Source organism: Eptesicus fuscus, chromosome 1 (assembly GCF_027574615.1).
Source record: "Eptesicus fuscus isolate TK198812 chromosome 1, DD_ASM_mEF_20220401, whole genome shotgun sequence".
Taxonomy (NCBI): domain Eukaryota; kingdom Metazoa; phylum Chordata; class Mammalia; order Chiroptera; family Vespertilionidae; genus Eptesicus; species Eptesicus fuscus.
The window spans coordinates 71954513-71982325 of NC_072473.1; the positions used below are offsets into that span (position 1 = coordinate 71954513).

The following is a 27813-nucleotide window of genomic DNA, read 5'->3' on the forward strand; positions in this document are numbered from 1 at the left end:
CCCAAATATAGTTTTACCACATATGATATGTATTTCAACCAGCATTCCAATGATGCTGTTGCTTAACTCTGAGGGCCTTTAGGTGCACTTGTCAAGTTAGGCTAAGCATATGCTAGGATAGCTACTAACCCCCAAACATCAGTGGCTTAACACAACAAAGGTTTATTTCTCAAACTTCGTGAGGATTGGGGATGAAGAGGTTCTTCTCCCCCTAGTTTCCCAGAGATTCAGACTAATCATGATGCCACCACAGTGGAGAAAAAAAGAATACATGGAGATCTCATACTTATTTTTCTACACTTTGGTCTAGAAGTTATATAAATCACTGATGTTCACAGTCCATTTTTTCATATTTCTATCTCTTTTAATTCTAACAAGAAATTCTGAAAGAAGTGTTGTTATGCTCTCTATATAGGTGACTGAACTGATGCTCAAAGAGTGTATGTGATTTGTGCAAGGTGACATACCAGTAAGGGAAAAAGCTTAGATTGGAAGCTTGGTTTATTTGGCTCTAAACTGATAATCCTTAACTAGTTTGATTTCCTAAATCCAAGGATTTGAATTTTATTTTCACCTTTTGCTCAATCAACCCTTTAGGATGTCAGAATAGTGGTAATGGTTCTTCAGATGACATACTTAAAGAGGAAGGCTCACAATGGCATTGCTTCCTCCACCATTAATTCCTTAAAAAGGAATTTTATGCCAATTGACAGTTTAACTGCCTTGGCCACCAAATCATGAGCTATGCTTACAGTGCATGTGGATGTTCAGATGGTTATGCTATGGAGTTTTATTTCCATCCCTACAAAGTTCTTCAGATACCAAAGGGAAAAAGTACTGGAAAAAATACAAAGCTTTATGAATAACAGTGAAAGTCTTGAACCTATCACCTGTTGTTCCAACAGATAATGTTGCTAAAGACAGCCATATAATAAGAGGTATCTACTTTGCTTCTCCATCACTATACTCCCAAACACAAGAAATGCTCCTGGGGTAAAAATTATTTCTTTTGAAAAAAAAATATTTTTTATTTATTTCAGAGAGAGGAAGGGAGAGATAGAAACATCAATGATGAGAAAGAACCACTGACTGGCTGCCTCCTGCATACCCCACACTGGGGATCGAATCTGCAACCCAGGCATATGCCCTGACTGGGAATTGAACCGTGATCTCCTGGTTCATAGGTAGATGCTCAACTACTAAGCTGGCCAAGAGAAGTATTTCTGAGAATAGTATCCAACTTCATGTCCACTGCAAATCACTAGAACAAAAGAATTTGTATTGCTTATGGGAACCACAGGGAATTTATATCAAACTAGAGGCCCAGTGCACACAATTCATGCACTCGAGGGAGGGGGCTCCCTCAGCCGAGCCTGCGCCCTCTCGCAGTCCGGGAGCCCTCAGGGGATGTCTGACTGATGGCTTAAGCCCACTCCTCAGCTTCTGACTGAGTGACGCTCCCCCTGTGGGAGCGTTCTGACCACCAGAGGGCAGCTCTTGCATTGAGCATCTGCCCCCTGGTGGTCAGTGCGCGTCATAGCAACCGGTCGTTCTGCCTGTTTGGTCAATTTGCACATTAGCCTTTTATTATATAGGATGCTATATTTAAGTTGTAAAATGAGCAAGACAATTTTTGCTTTCAGCTCCAAATGGAGAGCTGAAAAGAATGCCACTCACACCTATAGTGGGAAAAATTTTGGACAAACTGCAAAACAACAAATTTTCTTAAAACCACCAGAGAACTAAGTCCACAGGGCAAATAGTTACCCCAGAATCTAGAGAGAGACTCATGGAGGGAGAAATAGTACCCAAACATTTGTTTATTTGGGATAGAAACCACCAAACACATATAGGACAGTAAGAAAATTTAGCTAAAAACTGCTAATGAATTTCTAAAGACTGTGTGAGGGCTAGCATGAGAGTTTGGAGTTCCTTGGGGCCACAGACATAAGGGGCTTGCACTCTTCTTGCAGGCTTTACTTTAGAAACTGGACTAGGTGTTCCCAAGGAAGATCAAAGAAAATCTGAGAAAATTTGCCCCATCTTGCTAGTTAGGAGTGGGAGTCAGCAGTCACTATTGAAATTTCAGCCAGACCTATTTTCCCTAGTAAGCAAAGATTAAATCTGCAGGAAGGACAACAAAGCCCATATCCTGAAGGCAGTTGTGGAAACCCAAAGCAGCTAGGGAAAGGAAACAGAAAAACAAAAAGCTCTATGAAGGGAAGGGGCAGGCATGTGTGCTAGGCTCAGCACTATATCTGGAGAAGAGGCATGAACACACAAAAAGGTTACACCACCAAAACCCAGGTTCACAGTGCTTGCCTAAAATGAGCACCTGATCAGAATATCAGAGAATGCCTGTATCTCTCCAGAACATATCCTCCATATTTGCCCTGTTTATTGCCCTCCTTATCCTTCATAAACTATCTCTGAAAAGGAGCCAAATTTAATTCCATGAATCTGTGGAGCAACTGATGTCCCAATGCATTGTCAAAAACAATAGAGCAATCAATCAGCTTATTAGTAGAACTTAACAGCCAAGTGTGTTCTGAGAAGGAGACGGTAAAGAGGATTTTCAAAACCACTGTCATCTCAGAGAGACTGTGGGTATACCCAATGTTGTGTCCTCTGAGGAGTAACATAAGAGGATTCACATAGCAGGGAGGAAGTAGACATCAGTAAAGTAATCCAGGCAGCCACTAAACAAATAAGCCAATATCAACAATAAGCTACAGAAGGAGAGGACCAAGTATTCAGTTAATAAAATACATTGTCTGAAAAAAATTCAAGACATGCAGCGAAACAGGAAAGTCTGACACATACATGAGGAGCAAAGCAGGCAACAGATACTGCCTGTGAGTGACCAGATGTTGAATTTAACAAAAACTTCAAAGTATCCAATATAAATATGTTTTAAGAATAAAAATAACTGTGATTGCCCTAGCTGGTTTGGCTCAGTGGATAGAGCTTCAGCCTGCGGACTAAAGGGTCCCAGGTTCTATTCGGGTCAAGGGCACCTGCAAGGTTTCGGGGCTCCGATCCCCAGTAGGGGGCATGCAGGAGGCAGCCAATCAATGATTCTCTCTCATCATTGCTGTTTCTCTCTCCCTTCCTCTCTGAAATCAATAACAAATATATTTTTTAAAATAACTGTGATTGCCCTGGCCGGCATGGCTCAGTGGATAGAGCGTCGGCCTGCGGACTGAAGGGTCCCGGGTTCGATTCCCGGTCAGGGGCACATGCCTGAGTTGCGGGTTCGATCCCCAGTGGGGGGCGTGCAGGAGGCAGCCAGTCCATGATTCTCTCTCCTCATAAAGTTTCTCTCTCTCTCCCTTCTGCCTTCCTCTCTGAAATCAATAAAGAAACATACTTTAAAAAATAATAATAATAACTGTGATTAAAGAAGTAAAGGCAATTATGACGAAAATGTCATAACAAATAGAAAAAAAAAATCAATAGAGAGGAAACAAGTGGAGATTTTGAGGAATACAAAGAGAAAAATTTCCTAGAGTAGCTCAGCAGTAGACTTGCGCTAGAAGGAAAAAGAGTTAGTGGGTGCTAAGATTCATAGATTTTATGTACTCTGAGGAACACAGAGAAAAAAGGACAAAGGTGGGAACCTGTCTGCTAAAATGACAGCTAGAGCTTTCTGGCTCCTCTGCTTGATCATTCGATCATCTCCAGAAGCCCCAGTGGCGGAGGGAAAAGCCTCGCCTCCCCAGGACAGGAACCCCGATCCCGGCGGCGGTCCGAGCGCGGAGAAGCCGCCGGGGCCGCGGGAACAGCCGGTCCCCGAGGTCGCTCCTCCCGCCTGGTCGGACCCGCGGCGCCGGAAGCCCCCGCCGCCCGCCGCCCGCCGCCCGCCGCCCGCCGCCCGCCGAGGACCAGACTGGCTTCCGGAAGGCCGCGCGCGCGCCCGCCGGTCCGCCGAGCCCGCGCCTCCCGCAGGCGGAGAACCGCGCGTCGCCGCGCCGCGAACTCACGCTGGAGGACTTCCCCTGTCCGTGCGCGCGCCCTAGCCCTGAGCTTCCCCGCCGCGCGCCCGCCTGCGTGCGCCCTCGACGGCCTCGCTCACCCCAACCGGCCGCGCGCCGCCGCCGCGCCTGAATCGTCGCGGGGCGACCCAGAGCCGGGCGCCGAGTCCTGCGGGCACGCCTGTCGGGTTGATCTGGACTAACGCGAGTCCTACTGCGCCAGCGAATTCGCAGTGAACGGAATCGTGCGTGATGTGGACGTGGTCGGCCCAGGGATCCAGCTGGTGACTCTGCTGGTGGACCGGGACGGGCTGTACAAGATGAACCGCCTGTACATCACTCTGGACGGCTTTTTCTTCCGAGTCCACACCTTAGCCCTAGACTCCTCCAGCTGCAATAAGACATGTCCAGAGTTGAATCCTGTCAGCAGGTATATTGTGATGGGCTACATCTACCATAAGAGACAGCAGCTCCCTACAGCTCTGCTCCAGGTCCTAAGAGGGCACCTCCGACCAGGAGATGGACTGCTCCGGAGCAGCAGCAGTTACATGAAAAGGTTTAACCGAAAAGGGGATGTGCAAGTTCAAGGTGCAATTCACACCCAATGCATTTGAATTTACCATCCCAGCATTTCTGGATCATAAGAGACTTGGAATTGATCAAGACAGGAAAGGTCTATCTTCATGTAATGGGACCTTCCTTTACAATAGGGCACATGGCTCCTTTATATGAACTAGTTGCATAGTTCCAACTCTAATTTACAAGATGCTTCTTAAATGTATGCTTCTGAGCTCCGCGGCAAAGTTATTCTTAGTGCTAGTTTATGCACATAGCTACTGACCTGTCCCATTAACAGATCACTGCTTCATGCTGTTTATTTTTAATTATTTTAATTTAAATACATTCTCAGTAGAAATAGTTCACAAAAAAACACTTCCTTGATTTTATATACAACTTTGAATAGTTTATATCAGGTACCAAACCAAATGTTAGACCTACAGCATCACATTTTAAGTTCTGTACATAACAGTAAGTGCACTAGTCAAAGACATGTATGATGTCATACATATAGATCAAACAGATGGGTCAGAGCCCAAGACACGTTATGAAGTTTTACACTTAAAGAATATTAAAGAGCTTAATTCAAGCAAAATATTACTCAAAACAAGTGTTTCTGATGTACCGAAGTGTAAGATAGTTTATTTTCATGCCTCCCTGCTCCTAAAAAACCTATGTTTTGTGCTGAACTGTCAGCTATCCCAATGCTAAACATATTCAGGGTGTATCTGATGTCATTTTTCTATTAAGACCAAGTATCATGTTTGTGTTTGTAAAGCAGTAAACCTTGCCTTGAAATCAGAAAAAAAAGAAAAGAACAAAGAAAAATTAACAGAGTCTGGGTGAAATATGGGACACTATTAATTGCGCAAACAAATACATAATAGAAATATTAAAAGGACAGGAAAGAGAGAAAAAGGAGCAGAAAATACTCAAAGAAATAATTTCTGAAAACTTCCCAAATTTGATGAAAAATGTTCATCTACTTATCCAGGAAGTTCAATGGACCAACAAACAAATACAACATGGCAAAAATGCTGAAAGCAAAAGACAAGGGAAAGTGTTGAAAGAAGCAAGAGAAAAATGACTCCTAATTTACAAGAGAACCCCAAAAAGAATAGCAGATAATTTGTCATCAAAACAATAGATGCCATGCCTTGGCTGGTTAGAGTGTCAGTTCAATTCTGGTCAAGGGCAGTTACCTGGGTTGCAGGTTCACTCCCCACCCCCACCCCTCCTCTGTAGGGGTGCGTGTAGGAGGCCACCAGTCCACATATCTCTCTCACATCAACTATCAGTATTTGGATAGTCTCAAATAATATGACTCATAATATTTATAAGTGGTTGTTTTTAAACATATACCCACAAATTCTTTTATACTCCTCCCTCCAAGAGGTTGAGTTTAATTCCCTTCCTCTTTAATATGGGCTTCTAACAACTAAGGTATGAAAAGGAAAATATAGTAACTCTACAAGTGGAGAAACCTGGCAGATATCACCTTAACCAAATGATCAAAGTCAATATCATCAGTAATCAGTCATGTTGATTTCATGTAACGCTGACATTGTGATGAAAAAGGGCACTTCACCTCTGTGATATTCTTCCCCCAAATCAATAACCCCAATCTAATTATGAGAAAACATCAGACAAACTCAAATTAAGGAACATTCTACAAAATAACCTCACTCTTCAAGTGTCAAGGTCAGGGTGATAAAGAAAAATCAGGGAAACTGTCAGAATAGACTAAAGAGACATGTTAACTAAATGCAACATAGTATCCTGGATTTAATCCTGGAACAGAAAAAACAAGACATTATTGGAAAATCTGAAGAAATCTGAATAAAGTTTCTTTGCTTTTATAAATGTACCATAATTATTAGGCAAAGGAAATTTTTTGTGCTATTTTTAAAACACTTCTTTAGAACTAAAATTATGTCAAAGTTTAAAAATAGACCATACTGAGCTTCCAGAACCCAAAATAAAACTCTCAATGAGTGGGAGTGACTGAATAATTAAGGAAACAAACTGAGTAGTTATTAAATGAATTCATTATTCAGTGAAAAAGGGAAGATTTTACAGAAAACAGTTGACAGCAATTACTGGAAAAAATAAAAGCACTCCACGTTTATACCAGAAAATTGGAACTACTTAATAAACAAGTTTCATACATATATATGTATTATGTCTATGTGCATAGAATGGTATTTTCTAAATACTGTTCTGCCACTTTCTTCACTCAAAAACATAACTTGATGTGAATTATTTCATTATTTTTTTGTATCAGCACAATTTCCATGGTAATTATTCTCATATTAATGGAAATTTAAATTATTTCCACCAACTTGATATTTCATTAGATTGGTTACAAAACTGAACTAGATTAGTTTTTTGTCCTTAAGGCATTTTCAGATAAGTGAGGAATACACAGTAGAGAGCCAAGAGAGCGGAAGTGTTAGGTGGGTAAATTCAGGGTCTAGAGGACAATGTAGCATAGGCAACTAAGGCAGAATCAAGAGGTTAGTGAAGGTTTCCTTTCCATTATATATTTAATTAAAAAAAAAAAAAAACACCAGCCAGCAGCAATAGCAGTCTTCCCAACAGCTGCGCTTCTGCCACAGGAAAAAGTTATCTGGCCTAAGCTGTACTATTATTGAAGTATGGTTCCCCCTCACCTCCCACCTTCCAGGACAACCAAGCAGATGCTCAGACTTCAAGGTTTAAGCAAAGCAATCTTGAGAATCTAGCTGAGGTGGATCTTGAGCATACTGTCACATATTGAAAGTCTAAGCAGACCAATTCAGGGATTCATATTACAATGGCCAACATGGACAGTATGGGGACATTTGAAATGGCAGTGGTTATGACACAGCATTTCAGGTTCACAGCAATTCATAAGCATCATGCCCTGGATAACTGGATACCTCTGCTACAATAATCCACAATGTGTGCAGTATTTAGTTATGAGTTCAGGAAGGGCAGAATTCTTTGAAAGGGATGTGAAGTATAGAATTTGTGCTTCAACCCTGGCCAGTTTGGCTCAGAGGATAAAGTGTCAGCGTGCTGATCAAAGGGTCCCAGGTTCAATTCCGGTCAGGGGCACATGCCTGGGAGGCATCCAATCAATGATTCCCTCTCATCATTGATGTTTCTATCTCTCTCTTCCTCTCTGAAATCAATAAAAATATATTTTTAAAAAATTGTGCTTCAGGTTAATTTGATTGGATGTGGCCAATAGCTAATCTGAATAGTTTGTGGAATGTTTGAAACTTATCCATGCCAAATGTCCAAATGTCATGGAATGCATGATAGGAGGGATGGTAGAAGAGTTTACTTTCTGAAGCAGATACAATCTAAGTAGAAATTAGCCCAGATTCTGTGTGCACCACTCACATCAGAACATGAGTGGACTACCCTCAGTTTAGCAAGGTGATGGGATGTGTTAGATCTGCTTGCACTCTGAAGGGGCAAATCATCTTAGATGGAGGCCGCTTGAGTGCACACTATGCAGCCAAACCTTTGGATCTGGAGCATATTTTGTCATGCTGGGAGGGATGTTTCAAGCCATATAGAGCATGCTAGAGAAGTGAGGGAGAGGAATACCCACCTCAAGCTCTTCTACGGATGAGTTTGAAACAGTAATTTAAAAAATGTGCAGGAGGAGTAGCTGAATATAGCTCCTAAGAACACAGGACTGTGGAAGTGACTTCTAAAGGGAATATAGAAAACAATATTCTGGATATCGAAGTCTTATATAGTGCTCCTGAATGGTAAAATGCTGCCTCCTTTTTCCTCCTTTCACACCACCTGGTTAGAGGCTCAGAGTGTCTAGCCTCTAGAACGCATGTCATGTCTTCATTGTTAAAATTAACACGAGCATCTTTTTCATTCCTTTAAAAAAATAGTTTTCACTTCACTATATTGCTACTTTCTTCAATCGTAGTATTTAAAAACTACTGTAATTAACTTAATTTCAAAGGTAGTTGAGTGTTGTATTGATGCACTGAAATTGTTCTTGGACAAGAATCAAGGTGAAGGTTTGTATATATCTTGTGAACATTTAAGAAGACAGGGTCAATATCCTCTATTAACAGCTCCATAAAAATGGTGTTAGGGTTACTCTGACTACATGTAAGCAGAATAAGCAGAGGAGTGAACAATTAAACTTCTGCTCCAATTTTTGTGCCATCAGGAAGAAGGTTCCTCTGTGAGCCAATTGGCAAACATTTCCTTCTGAAATGCTGAGATTTCTGGGTAATGCACAATTTAAAATTACTAGTACAAGAGCTTCTCAAGCATCATGAAAGCTGGAGCCTAACCTCCATTCCCCATCCCCAATTCACATCTGACTATCTACCTAGTTAGATAACCCTCCCCTCTCTACTTCCTGCCACCTGCCATAAAAACACACAGGAAAGGGGAAAGGTATAAAAGGCAACATTTGCTAAGGGCAATATGGGGAGGGGGGTGGACAGACACTATGTGCAGCATCAACAGGGAAGGGAGGTATCACTTCCAGCCGGGGTGGCTTCAGAAGCTGGGTGATGAAGGTTGAAACCCTAAGAATGAGCAGGACCAAGATCTAGGAAGAAGAGGAGGGCAGTCAGGAGGAAAAAAAATGTGCAAGGACAAAGAGAAAGAAGAAGGCACACTTGGGGCTGAGTGAATGAGAGTTCCTTTTGGATGGGACAGAGAAGTGGAGGACTTGTGTTCTGAGGCTTAATTCTGATCAATGCTGAATTTCAGGATGAGGTAAATAGGGTTTACTTTGTGTATGGTAGGTTTGCCATCTAGATCCTTTGGGCAGAAGAGTGACAAGTTGAAAATAAGGAAGAGTGAAGTTTAATTTGATGGTAACATGCAAGGTAAATTGGAAGGGGAGAAGGAGGCCCTGAAGGCAGATAGGTCAGAGAAGGGGACCTAAACCTGTAAACAAATGTTTATAGTAGCTTTTCATAGTTACTTAAGACTGGGGATAACCCAAATATCCTTCTGTGGGTAAATGGATATATAAATGGAAACACCCTTATAACAGAGTACTACTCACCAAAAAGAAAATAATGAACTATTGATACATGAAACAGCTTAAATGAGTTTGAGGGCATTATGCCGAATGAAAGAAGCCTGTCTCTAAATGTGACATATGGTAGATTTTATTTATATGTCATTCTGAAAAAGACAAAACTATAGGAATTTGGAATAGGTCAGTGGTTGCCAGAGTTCAGGGAAGGGATAAAATATGACTACAAAGGGGTAGCATAAGGGAATTGGGGGCGGGGGGTTATTGAACTGTGTACCCACTGTGGTGGTGGTTACATAAACCTATATATTATTAAGCTTCATGGAACTGTACACCCAAAAAAGGGTCAACTTTGCAATATGATAGTACTTTTGAAAAAAAAAATAAAGACCAGGGTTGCCCCCTATTAAATGTAATAGCTGAAAGAAAAAAAACATTTTGTCATGGTAGTTAATGACTACATCTTTATAATTCACTGGTTATATTTACATTAAAAACTCTTCCTCAAATAATAGAAAATGTATCCTTCAACTGTGGAATAACTTTTTTCATGCTTATATATAAATTATAAGACATTAAGCCAGCAAAAACATTTATTTTTTTATTTATGTATTTTTTAAAATATATTTTATTGATTTTTTACAGAGAGGAAGAGAGAGGGATAGAGAGCTAGAAACATCGATCAGATGCCTCTTGCACACCCCCTACTGGGGATGTGCCCGCAACCAAGGTACATGCCCTTGACCGGAATCGAACCTGGGACCCTTGAGTCCGCAGGCCGACGCTCTATCCACTGAGCCAAACCAGTCTCGGCCAAAAACATTTATTTTTTCCAAACCTTCCTTCCCCCGTGGTAGACTGTTGTTGGCTGCCATACCCCACTGTGACCATTGTAATCAAGAAACCCCTCTCTGCCTCCTTCCCAAGATTCTGAAGATGACCTCACTGGCCAGATTGCCATTCCAGGGATCAACATACCTCCAAGTACCAGTGAATTCTGGGATGTGGGGATATCAGTCCTCTTTTAACTTTTTTTAAAAAAATATATTTTATTGATTTTTCACAGAGAGGAAGGGAGAGGGATAGAGAGCTAGAAACATCGATGAGAGAGAGACCCACCTGGGGATGTGCCCGCAACCAATGTACATGCCCTTGACCAGAATCGAACCCGGGACCTTCCAGTCCGCAGACCGACGCTCTATCCACTGAGCCAAACCGGTTTTGGCTAACTTTTTTTTTTTTTTACAGCAATTATGTTCCCTCCACATTCTGATCATAACAATTATAGATGTTTATAGTTTTAATGGAACAAAGTGAATGATACCATAATATCTAAAGACTGCCAATGGGGAAATAACAATTTCACCTACTAATAAGCCTCACACCAAATAGTGGGATACTCTCTGAGTGTTTCATGAATGTATGAGTTATTTTTCCAACATATTTCTTTGTGGTCCAAAATCAAGCTCGCTCTGCAGAAAGCAGGCTTTTCTATGGACTCATTTAATTAACAAGGCACTGGAACGTAACTAGAAGGTCTGTCTGAAGCCTCCATTTCAAATCCAAGTGGAACCACCCAGCACTCACCAATGAAAATGTCAGACATCTAGCACTTGATAATTTGAGTTCAGCCAGAAAGAGAAAAAGTCATGAATTACTTATATAAACTTATTAACTAGAGAAAGCTGGGCCTCTTTGCACAGATTAATCTGGGAGAGATTTTAAAAGTGTTGTTTCAGTTAGAGTTAAAAATTTTATCTAACACACCAATATGTTGTGAAAACTGTCATTTCATTTGCAACTATTTTCTAGTGTTAAAAATTTATATAACTAATTCGTCCTCCCTCCATAATGTGTCAAATATTGCTTAGGTAGGACCTCTTTTAAAAATATGCTGATTGTTTAAAACATTAAACATAACACACACCTATTCAAGAAAACTAGTAAAAAAAAAAAATCCCACATCCTCACTCCTAGATTCTTTTCTAGTCGCCCACCTCACCTCGTTTACCACCTTCGCCCATTTTAATGCTAAATAGGACTACAGGGGAAATGGTGGACTGTAGGGTATTGGGGGAGGAGGGGCGGTGGGCGAATTGGCTGTAGGAGAGTGAAAGAGATAATTCCCCGAAGAAGAAGGGGAAAAGGTCCAATAAACCCAAGAGGCTGATCCTCCCTGGTAATCCGAGGAAGGCGAATAGAAACTGCGCGACAGTGCCAGTTTTATTGTCTCATTGGCAAACACGAAAAAAGATGGACAGCATCAAGTGGAGGGAATGCAGGGGGCGGGCTTCGGTGTTAAAGGGAGGGGTAACTGAGGACTCCAGCTCATTGATGACGCGCGACCCTCACGTGACCAGGAGTCGACGTGTGCAGAAGTCCTTACAGTCCGGGGCCTGTTTCCCTGTAGCAGCTCCCTATTGCTGGACAAGAAAAGTGCCCCGGATCCTTTCAGGTGAGTATAGAGGTGGGAGCTGCCTCGGGGACCTTGGGGTCTGGGAGTGAGAGACGCCAAGCAAGGCCGGCACTGCTTTCTCAACACTCCGGTTCCTCCAAACTCCCATTTTTGTGCAGGATTTTTTGGGCTGTTTGGTCGGGGGGTGCGGTGGGTGTGTAGAGGGAGAACTGTAGCCAATTAAGGGTCGCGCTCGAGAGAGACACAGAAACAATTTGGAAATAACTTGCGTCTCCCACTCCCTGCTTGCAGGGAACCGGTGGGCACCGGGAAGGGAGGGCGGGGTTGCCTGAGAAGGAGAGGGAGGATGAAGGTATGGGGAAACTATAGAGGAACAAGGCCTAGAATCGTGAAGGGGACCCGTGATTCCGGTACTGGTTTGCTCACCAAGCACTCCTGTCGGTCTGCAGGACTTTTGGCCTTTTGAGCGCAACACAAATCGAGTGAGGGGAGAAGGAGAAAAATCCGCTGGCTCCCTGCAGGTCTGTGTAAAGGTGCAATCGCCTCAGATCCCTTGGGGTGGGGGTGGGGGTGGGAGTGTGGATGACACCAAAGCCCCTCTCACTGTCGCCAAAGCAGCCTCTCCCCATCCGGATTAAGCCCGGAGGCCTTTGCAGAGCCTGCAGCGGAAATGAGGCGGGGGAGGGGTTAAGGTTGGAGAGGCCTGGAAGGGGGAAGGGAGGCCAGAGTCTGGACCAGCGGGTCCCAGGTGAGAGGCTGGAGGTTGGGATGGTCTGGAAAGCCCGAAAGGGCGGGAGTGTTGGAGACCAGTGGTGAGGGAGGGGTTAAATGCTTCCGCGCAGCCTGCATTTCTGGGCCTGTAGCAGGGCCTGCTGGGAAATGGTGGGCTGGAGCTGGAGGAGAGAAGATGGAGCTAGAGGGAGAGGGAGAGGGAAGGGAGGTGGAGGAAGGGGTGGAGTCAGGGGAGTTCTGAGACTAAGAAGCTAGCCTCTTCTAGTTGGAAAACTGACAATTTGGGATCTGAATGAAAACAGGCCAGTCTCTCTGCTCTGGGAATCCATACTCTGGCTGCTGGTCTGTTTGCCTGGCATCTCGTTGTTTTGTTTCCTTGTTTTCTAGGATTAATTTATTCAAAAAGGAAATAATAGAAAAATACTCAACATGCAAAAGTCTTGTGAAGAAAATGAAGGAAAACCACAGAGCATGCCCAAGGCCGAGGCAGACCTCCCTTCAGAGGATGTGCCACGGGAGGCAGAAGGAAACCCTCCGCCTTCCGAAGAAGGTGTAAGCCAGGAAGCAGGAGGAAACCTGGGAAGCGGGCTGACTCAGCCTGCCCAGGCATTTAAAGAGGACACTCCCGTTAGGCATTTGGACCCTGAAGAAATGCTAAGAGGAGTAGATGAGATGGAAAGGCTTAGGGAAGAAATAAGAAGAGTAAGAAACAAGTTTGTGATGATGCATTGGAAGCAAAGACATTCACGCAGACGACCTTATCCTGTGTGCTTTAGGCCTTGAATTCTTTTTTTTTATCTGATAGTAAAATCTGGCCCCTGCTTTCTATTAGCATATTCTGATGTATCTTTTACCTTGGTTTTGCTTTTAATCATCTGGTAGAATTTTGTTTTAGATAGTTTCCTTGTTAACCAGCATCTTACTGGATTTTGTATTTTGACCTATTCTCCAGGTCTATTTTTCAATTGGGAAGTTTCACACAAATGCATGAAATATGTTCATTTCATATTGTAAAGTAACATAAGTTGCAAAGCATATTTAGTGTCAGCTCATATATGTACATTAAAAATCCCAAATTGTGTGTGCGTGCATGTGTGTATACATACATACATACATACATACATCAAAAAATTAACTGCTTATTTCTGTGTGGTGTGAGTTTTCTTTTTGCTTATATGTATTTTTTAATGAACTTGTGTCACAGACAATTAAAATTTTTTAATAAGAATGAAGTAATTTGCAATCAGCTTATAAAGGCAATGGGGTCACCTAAACTCTTGAAATAACTATTAAAATGTAAACCTCAAATCACCTCTGGATCTCTTAGCCAGAGGAATAAAACTGGCCATTATTACAGACACTTGCTTAAGACCTGGTCTTTTCATGGGGGAAACATTTGCCTCATAGGGCAGCTGTGGGAAAGAAAGGAGGGGACTCCAAGTTGTGCTTGGTGGGCTCATGTTTCCACCTGTGCAGGACCCCAACCCACCACAGAACATAATTATTTGAGGGAGGGCGGTGGCATGACTCAACCCATGATCCAGAACAAGTCCAATAGGCAGGGAGGTAGGAGTTTCCATGACAGTCCTGTGCTGGTAAGCTCCACCCCTGTCTCCTCCCTTGGGTCCTGCCAAGTCTGCTGGGTCCTTTGCTCTCTGCTGGCCCCACTGCTGATGGGGCACTGGAGCTGAGTGCCAAATTCCTACTGAGTTACCTGGAGTCCCCAGTGGGTTGAACTTCCCACTCTGTTTTCTGAAGCCTCGGTCTCCTTTATAATGACACTTAACACAGGTGGGGATTGTCCCAGGAATACTTGGGTCAGTGTTTTGCAGTTCTTAGCAAAACGGCCCCTTTTGGTTTTTAGTCCCACTACCCCTCTTCTCCATAGGAGTCAGACATAATGAGTTCATTTTGGGAGTTGGACCAGGTACAAGGTTAAGTGAAAAATGCTGTAGTCAGAGTTGCTGCCCTAGATCTAAGGACTAAGATTTTTGTCTTATGTGAAATTATCTGATCCTGAAGGCTCCTGGCAGGCCTGCCTTCCTAGTTCAGAAGACTCGCATAAATTGCACAAGCAATATAGAAAAGAGATCTAAGGGAAAAGTCTCCTTTACCTCATCCCATCCCCAACTGAAACGTGAAAAAAATTTGCAAAGGCAGTAAGAACTTTATAAATGTACTTGAAGTCAAAAGGCTACTATGTAAAATGTTAGGAATTATACTTTCCTTACAGATCAAACAATTACATCTTTTCTCCTGATGTTCCCACATGTGGTTAACTGACACATTATGTTTTAATATTGATTTCTTTTTTTTTAAAGATCCAGTCAAAGTTCAGATTTCCTTGTCTCATACTTTAACCTTTTGTTTGTTAAAGTATGAGACAAGGAAATCTGAACTTTGGATCCTCCTGAAGATCCTCTTCTTGCATTTGTTATTATGTCTCTTTTAAAAATATATATTTTTTATTGATTTCAGAGAGAAAAGGAGAGGGAGAGAGAGACAGAAACATCAATGATGAGAATCACTGATCGGCTGCCTCCTGCACGCCTCCTACTGGAGATCAAGCCTGCAACCCAGGCATGTACCCTTGACCAGAATTGAACCTGGGACCCTTCAGTCAGCAGGCCGACACTCTATCCACTGAGCCAAACTGGCTAGGGCATTGATTTCTTTTTTAAGCCTCACCTGAAGATATGTGGTTTTTTTCTTTATTGATTAAGGTATTACATATGTGTCCTTATCCCCCACATTACTCATGCCCTCACTCCCCTGGTGTCTGTGTCCATTGGTTAGGCTTATACGCATGCATACAAATCCTTTGGTTGATCTCTCCCCCTTACCCCTACCCTTCCCTTCCTTCCCACTGAGTTTTGGCAGTCTGATTGATGCTTCTCTGTCTCTGGATCTGTTTTTGTTCATCAGTTTATGCTATTCATTATATTCCATAAATGAGTGAGATCATGTGATATTTATCTTTCTCTGACTGGCTTACTTCGCTTAGCATAATGCTCTCCAGTTCCATCCATGCTGTTGCAAATGACAAGAACTCCTTTTTTACTGCAGTGTAGTATTCCATTGTGTAGATGTACCACAGCTTTTTAATCCACTCATCTGCTGATGGGCACTTAGGCTGTTTCCAAATCTTAGCTATGGTAAATTGTGCTGCTATGAACATAGTGGTGCGGAAACCATAAAAATCTTAGAGGAATCCACAGGCAGCAAAATCTCAGACATATGCTGAAGCAATTTCTTCACCGATACAGCTCCGAGGGCAATGGAAACTAAAGAGAAAATAAACAAATGGGACTACATCAAAATAAAAAGCTTCTGCACAGCAAAAGAAACCATCAGCAAAACAACAAGAAAGCCCACTGCATGGGAGAATATATTTGCCAATGTTATCACGATAAGGGTTTAATCTCCAGTATTTACAGGGAACTCATACAACTTAACAAAAGGAAGATAAACAACCCAATCAAAAAAATGGGCAACGGAGCTAAATAGATACTTTTCCAAAGAGGACATAAGGAAGGCCAAGAGACATATGAAAACATTCTCCAAGTCACTAATCATCCGAGAGATGCAAATCAAAACGACAATGTGGTACCATCTCACATCTGTCAGAATGGCTTTCATCAACAAATCAACAAACAACAAGTGCTGGTGAGGATGAGGAGAAAAGGGAACCCTCTTGCACTGCTGGTGGGAATGCAGACTGGTGCAGCCACTGTGGAGAACAGTATGGAGTTTCCTCAAAAAACTAAAAATGCAACTCCCATTTGATCCAGTAATCCCACTTCTAAGAATATATCCCAAGAAACTAGAAATACCAATCTGAAGATATGTGTGTTTTTTAAATATGTTTTTATTGATTTCAGAGAGGAAGGGAGAGGGAGAGAGAGACAGAAACATCAATGATGAGAGAGAATCACTGATGGGCTGCCTCCTGCATGCCCCACACAGGATCAAACCTGCAGCCAGGGCATGTGCCCCGACCAGGAATCAAATCGTGACCTCCTGGTTCATAGGTCAACGCTCAACCACTGAGCCACGCTGGCCAGGCAAGATATGTTTTTTGTTTTTTTTAACTCAATAGACTAGAGAGAAAGGAATGGAGAGAGAGAGAGAGAGAGAGAGAGAGAGAGAGAGAGAGAGAGAGAGAAACATCAATGTGAGAGATAAACAGATCAGTTACAGCTGCCTCCGGAATGTGCCCTGACCATGGGTCAAACCTGCAACCTGGGTATGTGCCCTTACTGGGAATCAAACCTGCGAACCTTTGGTGCATGCAATGTTGTTCCAACCAACTGAGCCACACCAACCAGGGCTTTAATTAATTTTTAATTAATTTCTTGATTGATTATTAACAGGGAAATAGTAGGTTTGCCCAAATTCTGCTATTGACTCAATAATCTTACACAAATCATTTTTCTCTCTCTAGTATTGTGACAAGCAATTCCAGAAAGAAACAGTGGAATGAATTGCACTCCTAATGTTTTATGAAAGTCTTGCATAATCATCTGCATCAGACTTGCCTGGGGAACATCTTTAAAATACTGATTTCTGGGCCCTATTCACTGACTGAAGGTGGACTAGAAATAACAGTTCACAAGTTCCTCCAAGTGGTTATAATACATGCTGAAGCATGAGGACAACTGGTTTATGCTGTATGCTTTCCATTATTACAAATCCAAACCATAAAATAATTAGAAGAAAGTATTGGTGAATATTTATTGAAATTCAGGAAGTAGAATTCTATAACAGCATTTATTTTTTTAAGTGTGAACTTTTAAAAGAAAAGATTAAGTGATTGATTGACTCATTTATACATAAAGTTTAAGATTCCCTTTAACAAAGAGAGACAAGATAAAAAGCCAAATGAAAGAATGTAACACAAAATGTTTTTGGTTTTTTTGGTCAGTACACCATGTTTGGCCATGATTAACTTTCCCTAATGTCAGTAAAATATATCCAAATTCTCTTTTTTTGTGATCAGCTCACAAAACAGTGAGGCAGCCTTGTACCCCCTTTTCACTGTGGGATGCCATCTTGGGGAATCTTTGTGTCTCCAGAGCAGTCTTCAAGGTTATGGCAGCCTGGTGGATGCTGGTGGGGCTGGATTCTGGCTGGAGTGAGATGAGGGTCCAGGGGCTCACTGTGGCAGTTTGACAGACAGGATGAATCCATCGCCCTGGTGCTCTGAGGATTAGAAGGACTCACCCCACCCACACTCGTCTCCAGGTTGTCTGGCTTTGGCTTCTCTGCTCCAGCCTGCAGCAGGCACCAGGCCCTCCTAGGCTGATGGCCAGGCAGTCCTGGACATACTAGTCCTAACCTGGAGGACGATGGCTGGCCCCATCTGAAGGCAGAGCACTTTGCCTTTCCCTCCTTCTCTGTTTCTCTTTTGGAGAACTTTGTAGGGGAGGAGATAAAGCCCCCATTTCTAACTGCGAACATTGCTTGGGATCATTTTTGAGCAAAATGTCTGACCTGGGCTTGACCATGTAACTTGGGCCTGAAGCAGCCCTCTCTCATCACTCCCCTATCCACTTTGCTCAGATTCCAAGAAGGGCCTTGAATGTGTCCCAGCCTGTTTGGATGGTTCTGCGGTGACTTTAACTGTGTGTGTGCCTGATGCAGTGCTTGTGATGTCTGCATCAGCCCAGGCCCAGGGGCACAGGAGACCCCAGATAAAGGGAGCTTGCAAAACCATGTGGTCCTTCAATTCAGGGGGAAAAGGGTGTCACTACCTGTGTGAACACCCCCATGCACTGCAAGTCCAGCTCATGACTTGGGGACCAGTGCTGTCAAGCTGTGAATTGGTGTGAAGGTGCTTTTGAAAGCATTATGGTGGAGGAAACAATGCCGTTATGACCCTTGTTGTTTAGGTCTGTCATCTGAGGAATCATTACCACTTTTTCTGACATCCTAAAGGACTGGTTGGGTAATCAGATGAAGATGAAATTCAAATTCTTAGGTTTAGGAAGGCAAAGTGGTTAAGGATATATGGCATTAGAGTCAGATAAACTTGGATTCCAATCTGGGCTATTCTCCTTGCATAAACCACTTCTTTGAAGTGAATATTTGTAGATGGTGTTTTCATTAAAAATTTCTAACATCATCTTTATCTTTTTATTTCTAGTTTTAACTTTTTCAATTAGCATGTTGAGTTGTTATGATCAGAAAAAAAATAAAGGTGAAAATATTATAGTTCTGTTTGTCCTTTCTCTTAGCTGAGATAGGGGCTGTTGGCTCTTTCAGTTCATCATTTGCTTTCTGTTCCACCTTACTTCTGAAATGAACCTGGTATAAGTGTCAGACCTCTGTGGGTCCTGGCTGAGAAGTTCAGCTAATTTTGAGATGGTTATCTGGGTTGATTGTTCTATAATTTAGTTGTAATTTTGATGTGTTCATTGGAGAATGTAGTGCAGCTTCCATTTACTCTGCCATCTTGGATCTCCTCTACATCTATATTTGTATACTTATATATCTATGTTTATATCTATTTATATCTATATCTATATATCTATTGAAAGCCATAAAGCTGCCCTCTTCAGATTGCTAGCAGCCTATGCATGAACATATTTCTACCATGCTCAGACCCTGAAATCCTGACGTAGTCTGCCACACACTGTCTCCATGTGGGCACTCTCTTCAACCAAATAGAACCCCAGTTTCCATGACTTAGCTGTCTCCTACCTGGGAAGCCCTCCTCACAATTCTTAGGCGTTGATTCTCTATGATGAGCCACCCTCCCAGGATTGATGTCTTTCTCACCCTGCTCAAGCCAACATAGCTCTTTTCTCTCCTTTGGCCAAAACACCTATCTTGCTTTTCCCCATCTAATGGTGTCAGTACTGACTTGTTTGGGAAGTGAAGAGATGAGGGAAAGGAACACAAATAGCTTTTAAATGCTATTGTATGACAACTATTGGAGTATACTACCAGATTAAAAACACAAAATATGCTGTGCTTAAGTTAAATTCAAAGGTAAATAGAGCTTATATGTTGTAAAATTGCTCAGAAAATAGCACTTGATCACAAACAGTTCACCACCTTCATACCCAGTTGAGGATGTTCTCTGTCAATAACCCCATTAAGGTGATGTTAAGGTTGCCTCTGACTACATGTAAGCAGAATAAGCAGAGGAGGAGTCAAAATCTCTGCTCCCAACTTTGTGAGCCAATCAGAAAATAGCTTCTTCTAAGCCTCCAAGATTTCTAGAGATGCAGAATTTAAACATGAACAGAAATCCCTGAAGCAGAATGAGAGTGGGCACCTGACTGTTATCCTGGTACCTGACTTCCTGAGTATATAGCTACTATCCCCCTCTACCCACCACACATACACACTGGAAAGGGGTAAGGGACAGGCCATTCTTTGTTAAGGACCACAAGAAAGGTGGAGACCCCATGTATTGTGCATCAGTGACAGTGATGGAAGCAGTCATGTCTAGCTGGCATGGTCTCTGGTGCCGTATGATCAGAGCTGGAATTAGCAGTACAAGTATCTAGGGGGATGAGGAAGCCAAAAGAGGGAAGGGGAAATATGGAAATCTAACTCACAGTGCCCTGGCTTTTGACTCTTACTGGGTCTTCCTTACCAGCCAAATTAGCTCCTCTTCCCTGTATTGGTGAGGGTGTTCTTGTCTTGTTTGAAGATCTGTAACAACCTGCATGAAGGGACCCTACAAGGTAGATCAATTGTCCTCATTCTCTTCCCATCACCCTGCAGATACATTCATTTTCTCTAAATCTATAACTAGAATAAAATCTCAACATTCCAGGGCTAGGGGGTGGTGGGGTAGGAGGACACTGCATTTAGAAAAATCAAATAGATAACTTGCATACCACATGAATGATAAACTTTTAAAAATGTATTCTATATAATAAAAGCCTAATATGCAAATTGACCATAACTCCAACATGCAAGATGGCTGCCCCCATGTGGTCAAAGATGGCCACCACAAGATGGACGGCAGGGGAGGGGAGTGTGGCGATCAGGCCAGCAGGAGAGGGCAGTTGGGGGTGATGAGGCCTGCAGGGGAGGGCAGTTTGGGGGGACCAGGCATACAGGGAAGGGCAATTAGGGGTTACCAGGCCTACAGGGGAGGACAGTTGGGGGCAACCAGGCCTGCAGGAGATGGCAGTTCGGGGGAACCAGGATGTCAATAGAGGGCAGTTATGGGTGACCAGGCCTGCAGGGGAGGGCAGTTAGGAGTGACCAGGCCTGCAGTGGAGGGCAGTTGGGGCTGACCAGGCCTGCAGGGGAGGGCAGTTAGGGGTGACCAGTCCTGCAGGGGAGGGCAGTTGGGGGCAACCAGGCCTGCAGGGGAGGGCAGTTAGGGGCTACCAGGCCTGCAGGGGAGGGCAGTTAGGGGTGACCAGGCCTGCAGCGGAGGGCAGTTGGGTGGGACCAGGCTTGCAGGGGAGGGCAGTTGGGGGTGACCAGGCCTTCAGGAGAAGGCATTTAGGGGCAGCCAGGCTGGCAATGGAGGGCAGTTATGGGTGACCAGGTCTGCAGGGGAGGGCAGTTAGGAGTGACCAGGCCTGCAAGGGAGGGCAGTTGAGGGCAATCAGGCCTGCAGGAGAGGGCAGTTGGGGGCGATGAGGCCTGCAGGGGAGGGCAGTTTGGGGGGACCAGGCATACAGGGGAGGGCAATTAGGGGTTACCAGGCTTGTAGGGGAGGGCAGTTGGGGGCAACCAGGCCTGCAGGGGAGGGCAGTTAGGGGCTACCAGGCCTGCAGGGGAGGGCAGTTAGGGGTGACCAGGCCTGCAGCGGAGGGCAGTTGGGTGGGAACAGGCTTGCAGGGGAGGGCAGTTGGGGGTGACCAGGCCTTCAGGAGAAGGCATTTAGGGGCAGCCAGGCTGGCAATGGAGGGCAGTTATGGGTGACCAGGTCTGCAGGGGAGGGCAGTTAGGAGTGACCAGGCCTGCAAGGGAGGGCAGTTGAGGGCAATCAGGCCTGCAGGAGAGGGCAGTTGGGGGCGATGAGGCCTGCAGGGGAGGGCAGTTTGGGGGGACCAGGCATACAGGGGAGGGCAATTAGGGGTTACCAGGCTTGTAGGGGAGGGCAGTTGGGGGCAACCAGGCCTGCAGGGGAGAGCAGTTAGGGGTGACCAGGCCTGCAGGGGAGGGAAGTTGGGGGGGGTCATGCCTACAGGGGAGGACAGTTGGGGGCAACCAGGCCTGCAGGAGATGGCAGTTCGGGGGAACCAGGCTGTCAATAGAGGGCAGTTATGGGTGACCAGGCCTGCAGGGGAGGGCAGTTCGGGGGGACCGGGCCTGCAGGGGTGGGCAGTTAGGGGCAATCAGGCCGGTAGGGGACAGTAGTTAGGGGCAACCAGGCTGGCAAAGGAGGGAAGTTAGGGGTGACCGGGCTAGCAGGGGAGGGCAGTTAGGGGCAATGGGCCAGCTGGAGAGCAGTTAGGCATCGATCAGGTGGCAGGGGAGCAGTTAGGTGTGGATCAGGCTGGCAGGGAAGTGGTTAGGGGGTGATCAGGCTGGCAGGGAGAAGCAGTTAGGGGCAATCAGGCAGGCAGGCAGTCGAGCGGTTGGGAGCCAGCAGTCCTGGGTTCTGAGAGGGATGTCTGACTGCCCGTTTAGGCCCGATCCAGTGTGATTGGGCCTTAACAGGCAGTCAGACATCCCTCGAGGGGTCCCAGATTGGAGAGGGTGCAGGCTGGGCTGAGGGACACCCCCCTGACCCCCTGCCGCGCACATGAATTTCGAGCACCGGGCCTCTAGTATTGTTATATTAGGAAATAAAACATTACCTATTTCAGTTTCATTTTGGGTTGAGGTCATTTCAATAGCAATATGTGCCAATGACTTCTAAATTCCAAAGTCTAGAGCAAGATGATGGAAATGGGTCTTGCAAAGGATTTAGATGAGTACTAACTTGGATCCCCTTAGAAAACCACCCATGCCAAAACTATAGAAGATATCTGAGAGGCGAAGAAGATTGTTGGAGATTGGAAGTGGATTTCTAATGAGAACTTTTGGCATTTTACGGATGCTTCCACCACAGAGAAAGTATAGGGATTCTTCTCTGTCACCTCAAGCCCAAGGCAAAAGGCCTTAATGGGACTAATCAGAGCCTCTGGATTTTGGTAATACAGTACTAGTAGGTATTTAATTCATTTCTGATATCTAAAAGGCAAGAGACTAACTGGCTTACATTGACATCAGAGTGAAGAAAATTTGAAGAGAGACTTGACTTCTTGAATTTGGGAGTTAAATTAAACAAAGGATATGTGAACAGTTCCATAGACATAACAGGAGATAGAACTAGTTTGGGGATTTCATAGATCTAGGATATGATGGTCTTTTGGAGGAGCAAGGAAACTTTATCAGAAACAACCCGGAGATATACTATTGAAAGTCTAAATATTAAAGAAGATGTCAAAAGTGAGTAGACCAGGGGTATGTATTTACCCATTTCAAGAGACCAGCAGGTGAGAGTTTGTGAACAAGGGGTGACTCCTTACAGAACCCACAAAGGAACCAAACAAGAGGAGGAGTCAACTATAAATACCTTTTGTTTTTAAATATCTAAAAAACACACACACTACCAAAGTAAGAGGCAACAAACATTTATTTGAGATTCAAATGAATAGGTATTCTGGAAGCAAATATTCAGGCAGAAACTCAAATAGTAGTCCAATTAGGATGCAAGGCAAGGGATATTTATGAAGAAGGAAAGGGTAATAATTACATGAATAGAAGGAAGGAATGCTATGGGTGTTAAGCTAAGAAAGGAATGTCTATAGGTACAAATAAGCTAACATAATGATGCTAATCCTATATAATAAAGAGGTGATATGCAAATTAACCCTCATGCCCTCACAAGATGGCTGCCTACAACCAGGCCAGCAGGGGCGTTAGTGAGGGGCTACCAGACGACTGAACAAGCAGGCTGTGTGGGGCGACCAGCTGACAGGGGGGTTAGTGAGGGATGACCAAATGACTAAACAGCAGGCTGTGTGGGGCAAACAGGCCAGTGGGGCGGTGGGGGGCATGAGGGGCCACCAGGCCGGCACGGGGAGCAATTGGGGGCGATCAGGCCAGCAGGGGGGCAGTTGGGGGTGACCAGGCTGGCAGAGGGGGGGCAGTAAGAGGTTACCAGGCTGGCTGGGGGGGCACTTAGGCAACCAAGCCTGTGGGGGGTGCAGTTGGGGGTGACCAGGCCGGCATGGGGGGCAGTTGAGGATGACTTGTCTGGCAAGGGGGGGCAGTGAGGGGTGACTAAGCCAGTGGGGCATGCAGTTAGGAGCAACCAGGCCAGCAGGGAGTGGGCAGTTGGGGGTGACCTGGCAGGCAGGCAGGTGAGCGATTAGGAGCCAGCGGTCCAGGATTATGAGAGGGATGTCTGATTGGGCCTAAACCATCAGTCGGACATCCCCTGAGGGGTCCCGGATAGGAGAGGGTGCAGGTTGGGCTGAGGGACCCCCCCCCCCCATGCCATGCACAAATTTCATGCATCAGGCCTCTAGTTTTAAAGAATGTTCTTTATTTTCAGTTGGTAGTTGTAATATCTGATTTCCTGTTAGCTTTGCAAAGAGTTGTTTGGAATACAATGCTGCTTTAGACCCAGTCCAAAGGTTACTTTGTCCAGTTTAAACATCTCAAAGTTTGATGAGTAAGACATGCAAGGCAGTTCTGGGATGGTGGCTTTTATTCTATTTTAATGTGGCTCCATTTATATTACTTTTCACACTTTCCAGCCTGGAAAGTGCCAATACTTTATGGCCATAACAGTACCAGTTATATAAGACTTTAATTTCCCACACCTCCTCTGGATAGGCACCTTCCAGCAAGCAGCTGCTCTTTTAAAAATTTAAGGCACTGGCCTGGTGCTTCTCCCCACTTGGGATTGGAGAGCATGCCATTTTGGAGGATCTACAGGATCCTACTTGGGAAGAGGTTGCAGGGAGTGGCTGTGATCCCGCACCCCAAAGCCACAGCCCCACATGCCCAACAACACCACTGTGACTCAGCGCCCTTGGCCCTGCTGCCACAACCTGGTGCCCCCAAACACCTGGCCCCATCACCACAACCCAGCACACTTGGATCCTGCTGCAATGACCCAGCATTCCTGGCCATGCTGCAATGACCCAGTGGGCCCACCTCACCACCAGCACCCAGTCTCACTCTTAACCTCCACATCAGGCCAGGCTCTGTGGATCCACTGCCAAAAGTCAGGCACCTGTATAACAGCTGGCACAACATGGTTGGGGTTGAGCCTTAAATTCAGCAATCTTGAGGGAAGACCCCACTCTCAAATGGGGCATCAGTAATCAAGACCCAAGTACAACAGAAGAGTCCAAATAGCCCATATAAGAGACATTCCTAGAGTATCCAGTTCAGGAGATCAAAGAGGTCCACCACTAGGTTTCACAAGACACTTTCTACATAAGTCTACCCCATGAAAACTGGGGGGGCACAGTAGTTAAATCTAATACATAGAAGCAAACATGAAGAGACGGCTAAAATGGGGAGACAACAAAACAACTCTCGAATGAAAGAAAAGGAGGAATCACCTGAAAAGGAGCTAAATGAAATGCAGGTAAGTAATTTATCAGAGATAGATTTCAAAGTATTGATTATAAGGATGCTCAAAAAACTTAGTGAGAACTACAAGGAACTTGGTGACAACTACATCAGCATGAAAAAAGATATAGAAATTATGAATAAGACCCAATCAGAAATGAAGAATGACATACCTGAAATAAAGAATAACCTGGAAGATATCAAAAGTAGATTAGAAGAAGCTGGAGAATGAATCAGTGAATTGTAAGACAAGGTAGAAAAAAACACCCATTCAGAGTAGCAAGTAGGAAAAAGCAGGAGGATAGTTAAAGGGAGCTCTGGAAAAACATGAAATGTAAAAATATCCACATCATAGAGGTGCCAGAAGGAGAAGGATGTGCACAAAGACTAGAGAACCTGTTTGAAGAAATAATGACAGAAAACTTCACTGAGCTGATGAAGGAAAAAGTCACAGAAGTTCAGGAAACACAGAGAGTTCCAATCAAAATGAATCCCCAGAGACTGACATTTAGACACATCATAATTAAAATGGCAAATGTTAATGGCAAAGAAAGAATCTTAAAGGCTGCAAGAGAGAGACAGAAAGTTACCTACAATGGAGCTTCCATTAGACTGTGAGCTGATTTCTCAATAGAAACACTGCAGGCCAGAAAGGATTGGCATGAAGTATACAAAGTAATGAAAATCAAGGGACTGAATTGAAGACTACTCTATTCAGCAAGGCTCTCATTTAAAACTAGAGGCCTGGTGCACGAAATTTATGCACAGGTACAGTCCCTAGGCCTGGCCTGCGATCAGGGCTATCTTCCCCAGCTGCCTGCAGCCAGCCCCCCCCCACCACCATCCACCCCTGGTTCCCCATTCGCCATCGGGTAATTGGTGCCTGATGGCGGGGGAAGGGACCAAGAGGTGGTCAGTGTGCCTCATAGTGACTGGTCCAGCAGTCATTCTGGTTGTTCTGCTGTTAGGGTCAATTTGCATATTACCCTTTTATTATATAGGATAGAGGTGCACAGGTGGGGGCCAGCTGGCCTACCCTGATGAGAGCCCCGGATTAGGGTGGCAGTCCCTGCTGGGGGGGCGGGGCTGGCTGGGGCAAGGGGCCATGGGTGGTTTGCAGGCTGGCCCTGCCCCGACAGGGTGGGGGTTCCGGCTGGGGGGCGGGGTCTGCCAGGGCGAGTGGCCACGGCTGTTCTGGTCTCTAGTCGTTCTGGTTGTTCTGCCATTTTGGTCACTGGGCTTTTATTATATAGGATTATAGGTGAAATAGAGCTTCTCATACCAAAAGTACATTACCACCAAAGCAGCACTGCAAGAAATGCTAAAGGCACTGTTGTAAAGGAAGAAGAAGAAGAAGAAGAAGAAGAGAGAGAGAGAGAGAGAGAGAGAGAGAGAGAGAGAGAGAGAGAGAGAGGATAAAGAAAAAAATGTCAACAAATAAGTACCTATTAATAATAACCTTAGCCGAAACCAGTTTGGCTCAGTGGATAGAGCGTCGGCTTGCAGACTCAAGGGTCCCAGGTTCGATTCCGGTCAGGGGCATGTACCTTGGTTGTGGGCACATCCCCAGTAGGGGGTGTGCAAGAGGCAGCTGATCGATGTTTCTCTCTCATCGATGTTTCTAACTCTCTATCCCTCTCTCTTCCTCTCTGTAAAAAATCAATAAAATATAAAAATAATAATAATAATAACCTTAAATGTAAAGGGAGTAAATGCTCCAATCAAAAGACACAGGATAGAAGAATGGATAAGAAAACATAGCCTGTATATATGCTGTGTACAAGAGATCTACCTTAGAACAAAAGATTCACACAGACTGAAAGTGAAGGGATGGGGAAAAATATTCCATGCAAATGGAAATTTAAAAAAAAGCTAGGGTATCAATAGTCATATCTAACAAAATAGACTTTAAAACAAAGGCCATAAAAGAGACAGACAAGGTCACTACATAATACTAAAGCAATCAACCCAACAGGAAAATACAACCCTTGTTAACATTTATGCACCCAATACAGGAGCATGTAAATATATAGAAAAACTCTTGATAGACTTAAAGGGAGAGATAGACAACAATACATTCATAATAGGGGACTTTAACACCCTACTGACATCATGGATAGATCTTCCAGACAAAAAAAAAAATCAACAAGGAAGCAGTGGCCTTAAATGACACACTAGATCAGGTGGATCTAATTGATATTACAGAATATTTAATCCAAAAGTGGCAGAATATACATTCTTTTCAAGAGCACATGGATCGCCCTAAACGGTTTGGCTAAGTGGATAGAGCATTGGCCTGAGGACTGAAAGGTCCCAGGTTTGATTCTGGTCAAGGGCATGTACCTTCATTGTAGGCACATCCCCAGTAGGAGGTGTGCAGGAGGCAGTTGATCGATGTTTCTCTCTCATCAATATTTCTAACTCTCTATCCCCCTCTCTTCCTCTCTTTAAAAAAATCAATAAAATATATATTTTTAAAAAGAGCACATGGATCATTCTCAAAAATAGACCACATGTTAGGACACAAAATAAACCTTAACAAATTCAAGAAGATTGAAATC

At 44.2% G+C, this 27813-nt stretch overlaps 1 protein-coding gene and 2 pseudogenes across 2 annotated transcripts; all 3 read left to right on the top strand.

Annotated features, from left to right (window-relative positions):
• Positions 1-3632: 3632 nt before the first annotated feature.
• LOC129149305 (UPF0450 protein C17orf58-like) lies at positions 3633-4588 on the top strand (annotated as a pseudogene).
• A 3162-nt stretch (positions 4589-7750) lies between these two features.
• LOC114228923 (GMP reductase 1-like) lies at positions 7751-8303 on the top strand (annotated as a pseudogene).
• A 3609-nt stretch (positions 8304-11912) lies between these two features.
• On the top strand, positions 11913-14046 carry TCEAL8 (transcription elongation factor A like 8). 2 transcript variants are annotated; one of them, XM_028136052.2, is made up of 3 exons: positions 11913-12004; positions 12415-12486; positions 13085-14046. In XM_028136052.2, the coding sequence occupies exon 3, from the start codon at positions 13127-13129 to the stop codon at positions 13478-13480; it is 354 nt and encodes a 117-aa protein (XP_027991853.1). In that variant the 5' UTR covers positions 11913-12004; positions 12415-12486; positions 13085-13126; the 3' UTR covers positions 13481-14046. The 2 variants fall into 2 exon arrangements, with proteins under 2 accessions (XP_027991853.1, XP_027991855.1); XM_028136054.2 differs by lacking the exon at positions 12415-12486.
• The last annotated feature ends 13767 nt before the right edge of the window (positions 14047-27813 follow it).

Bases quoted from the DNA above. Each gene is read 5' to 3' on its own strand.
- TCEAL8 (XM_028136052.2), top strand. From the start codon at position 13,127: ATGCAAAAGTCTTGTGAAGAAAATGAAGGAAAACCACAGAGCATGCCC.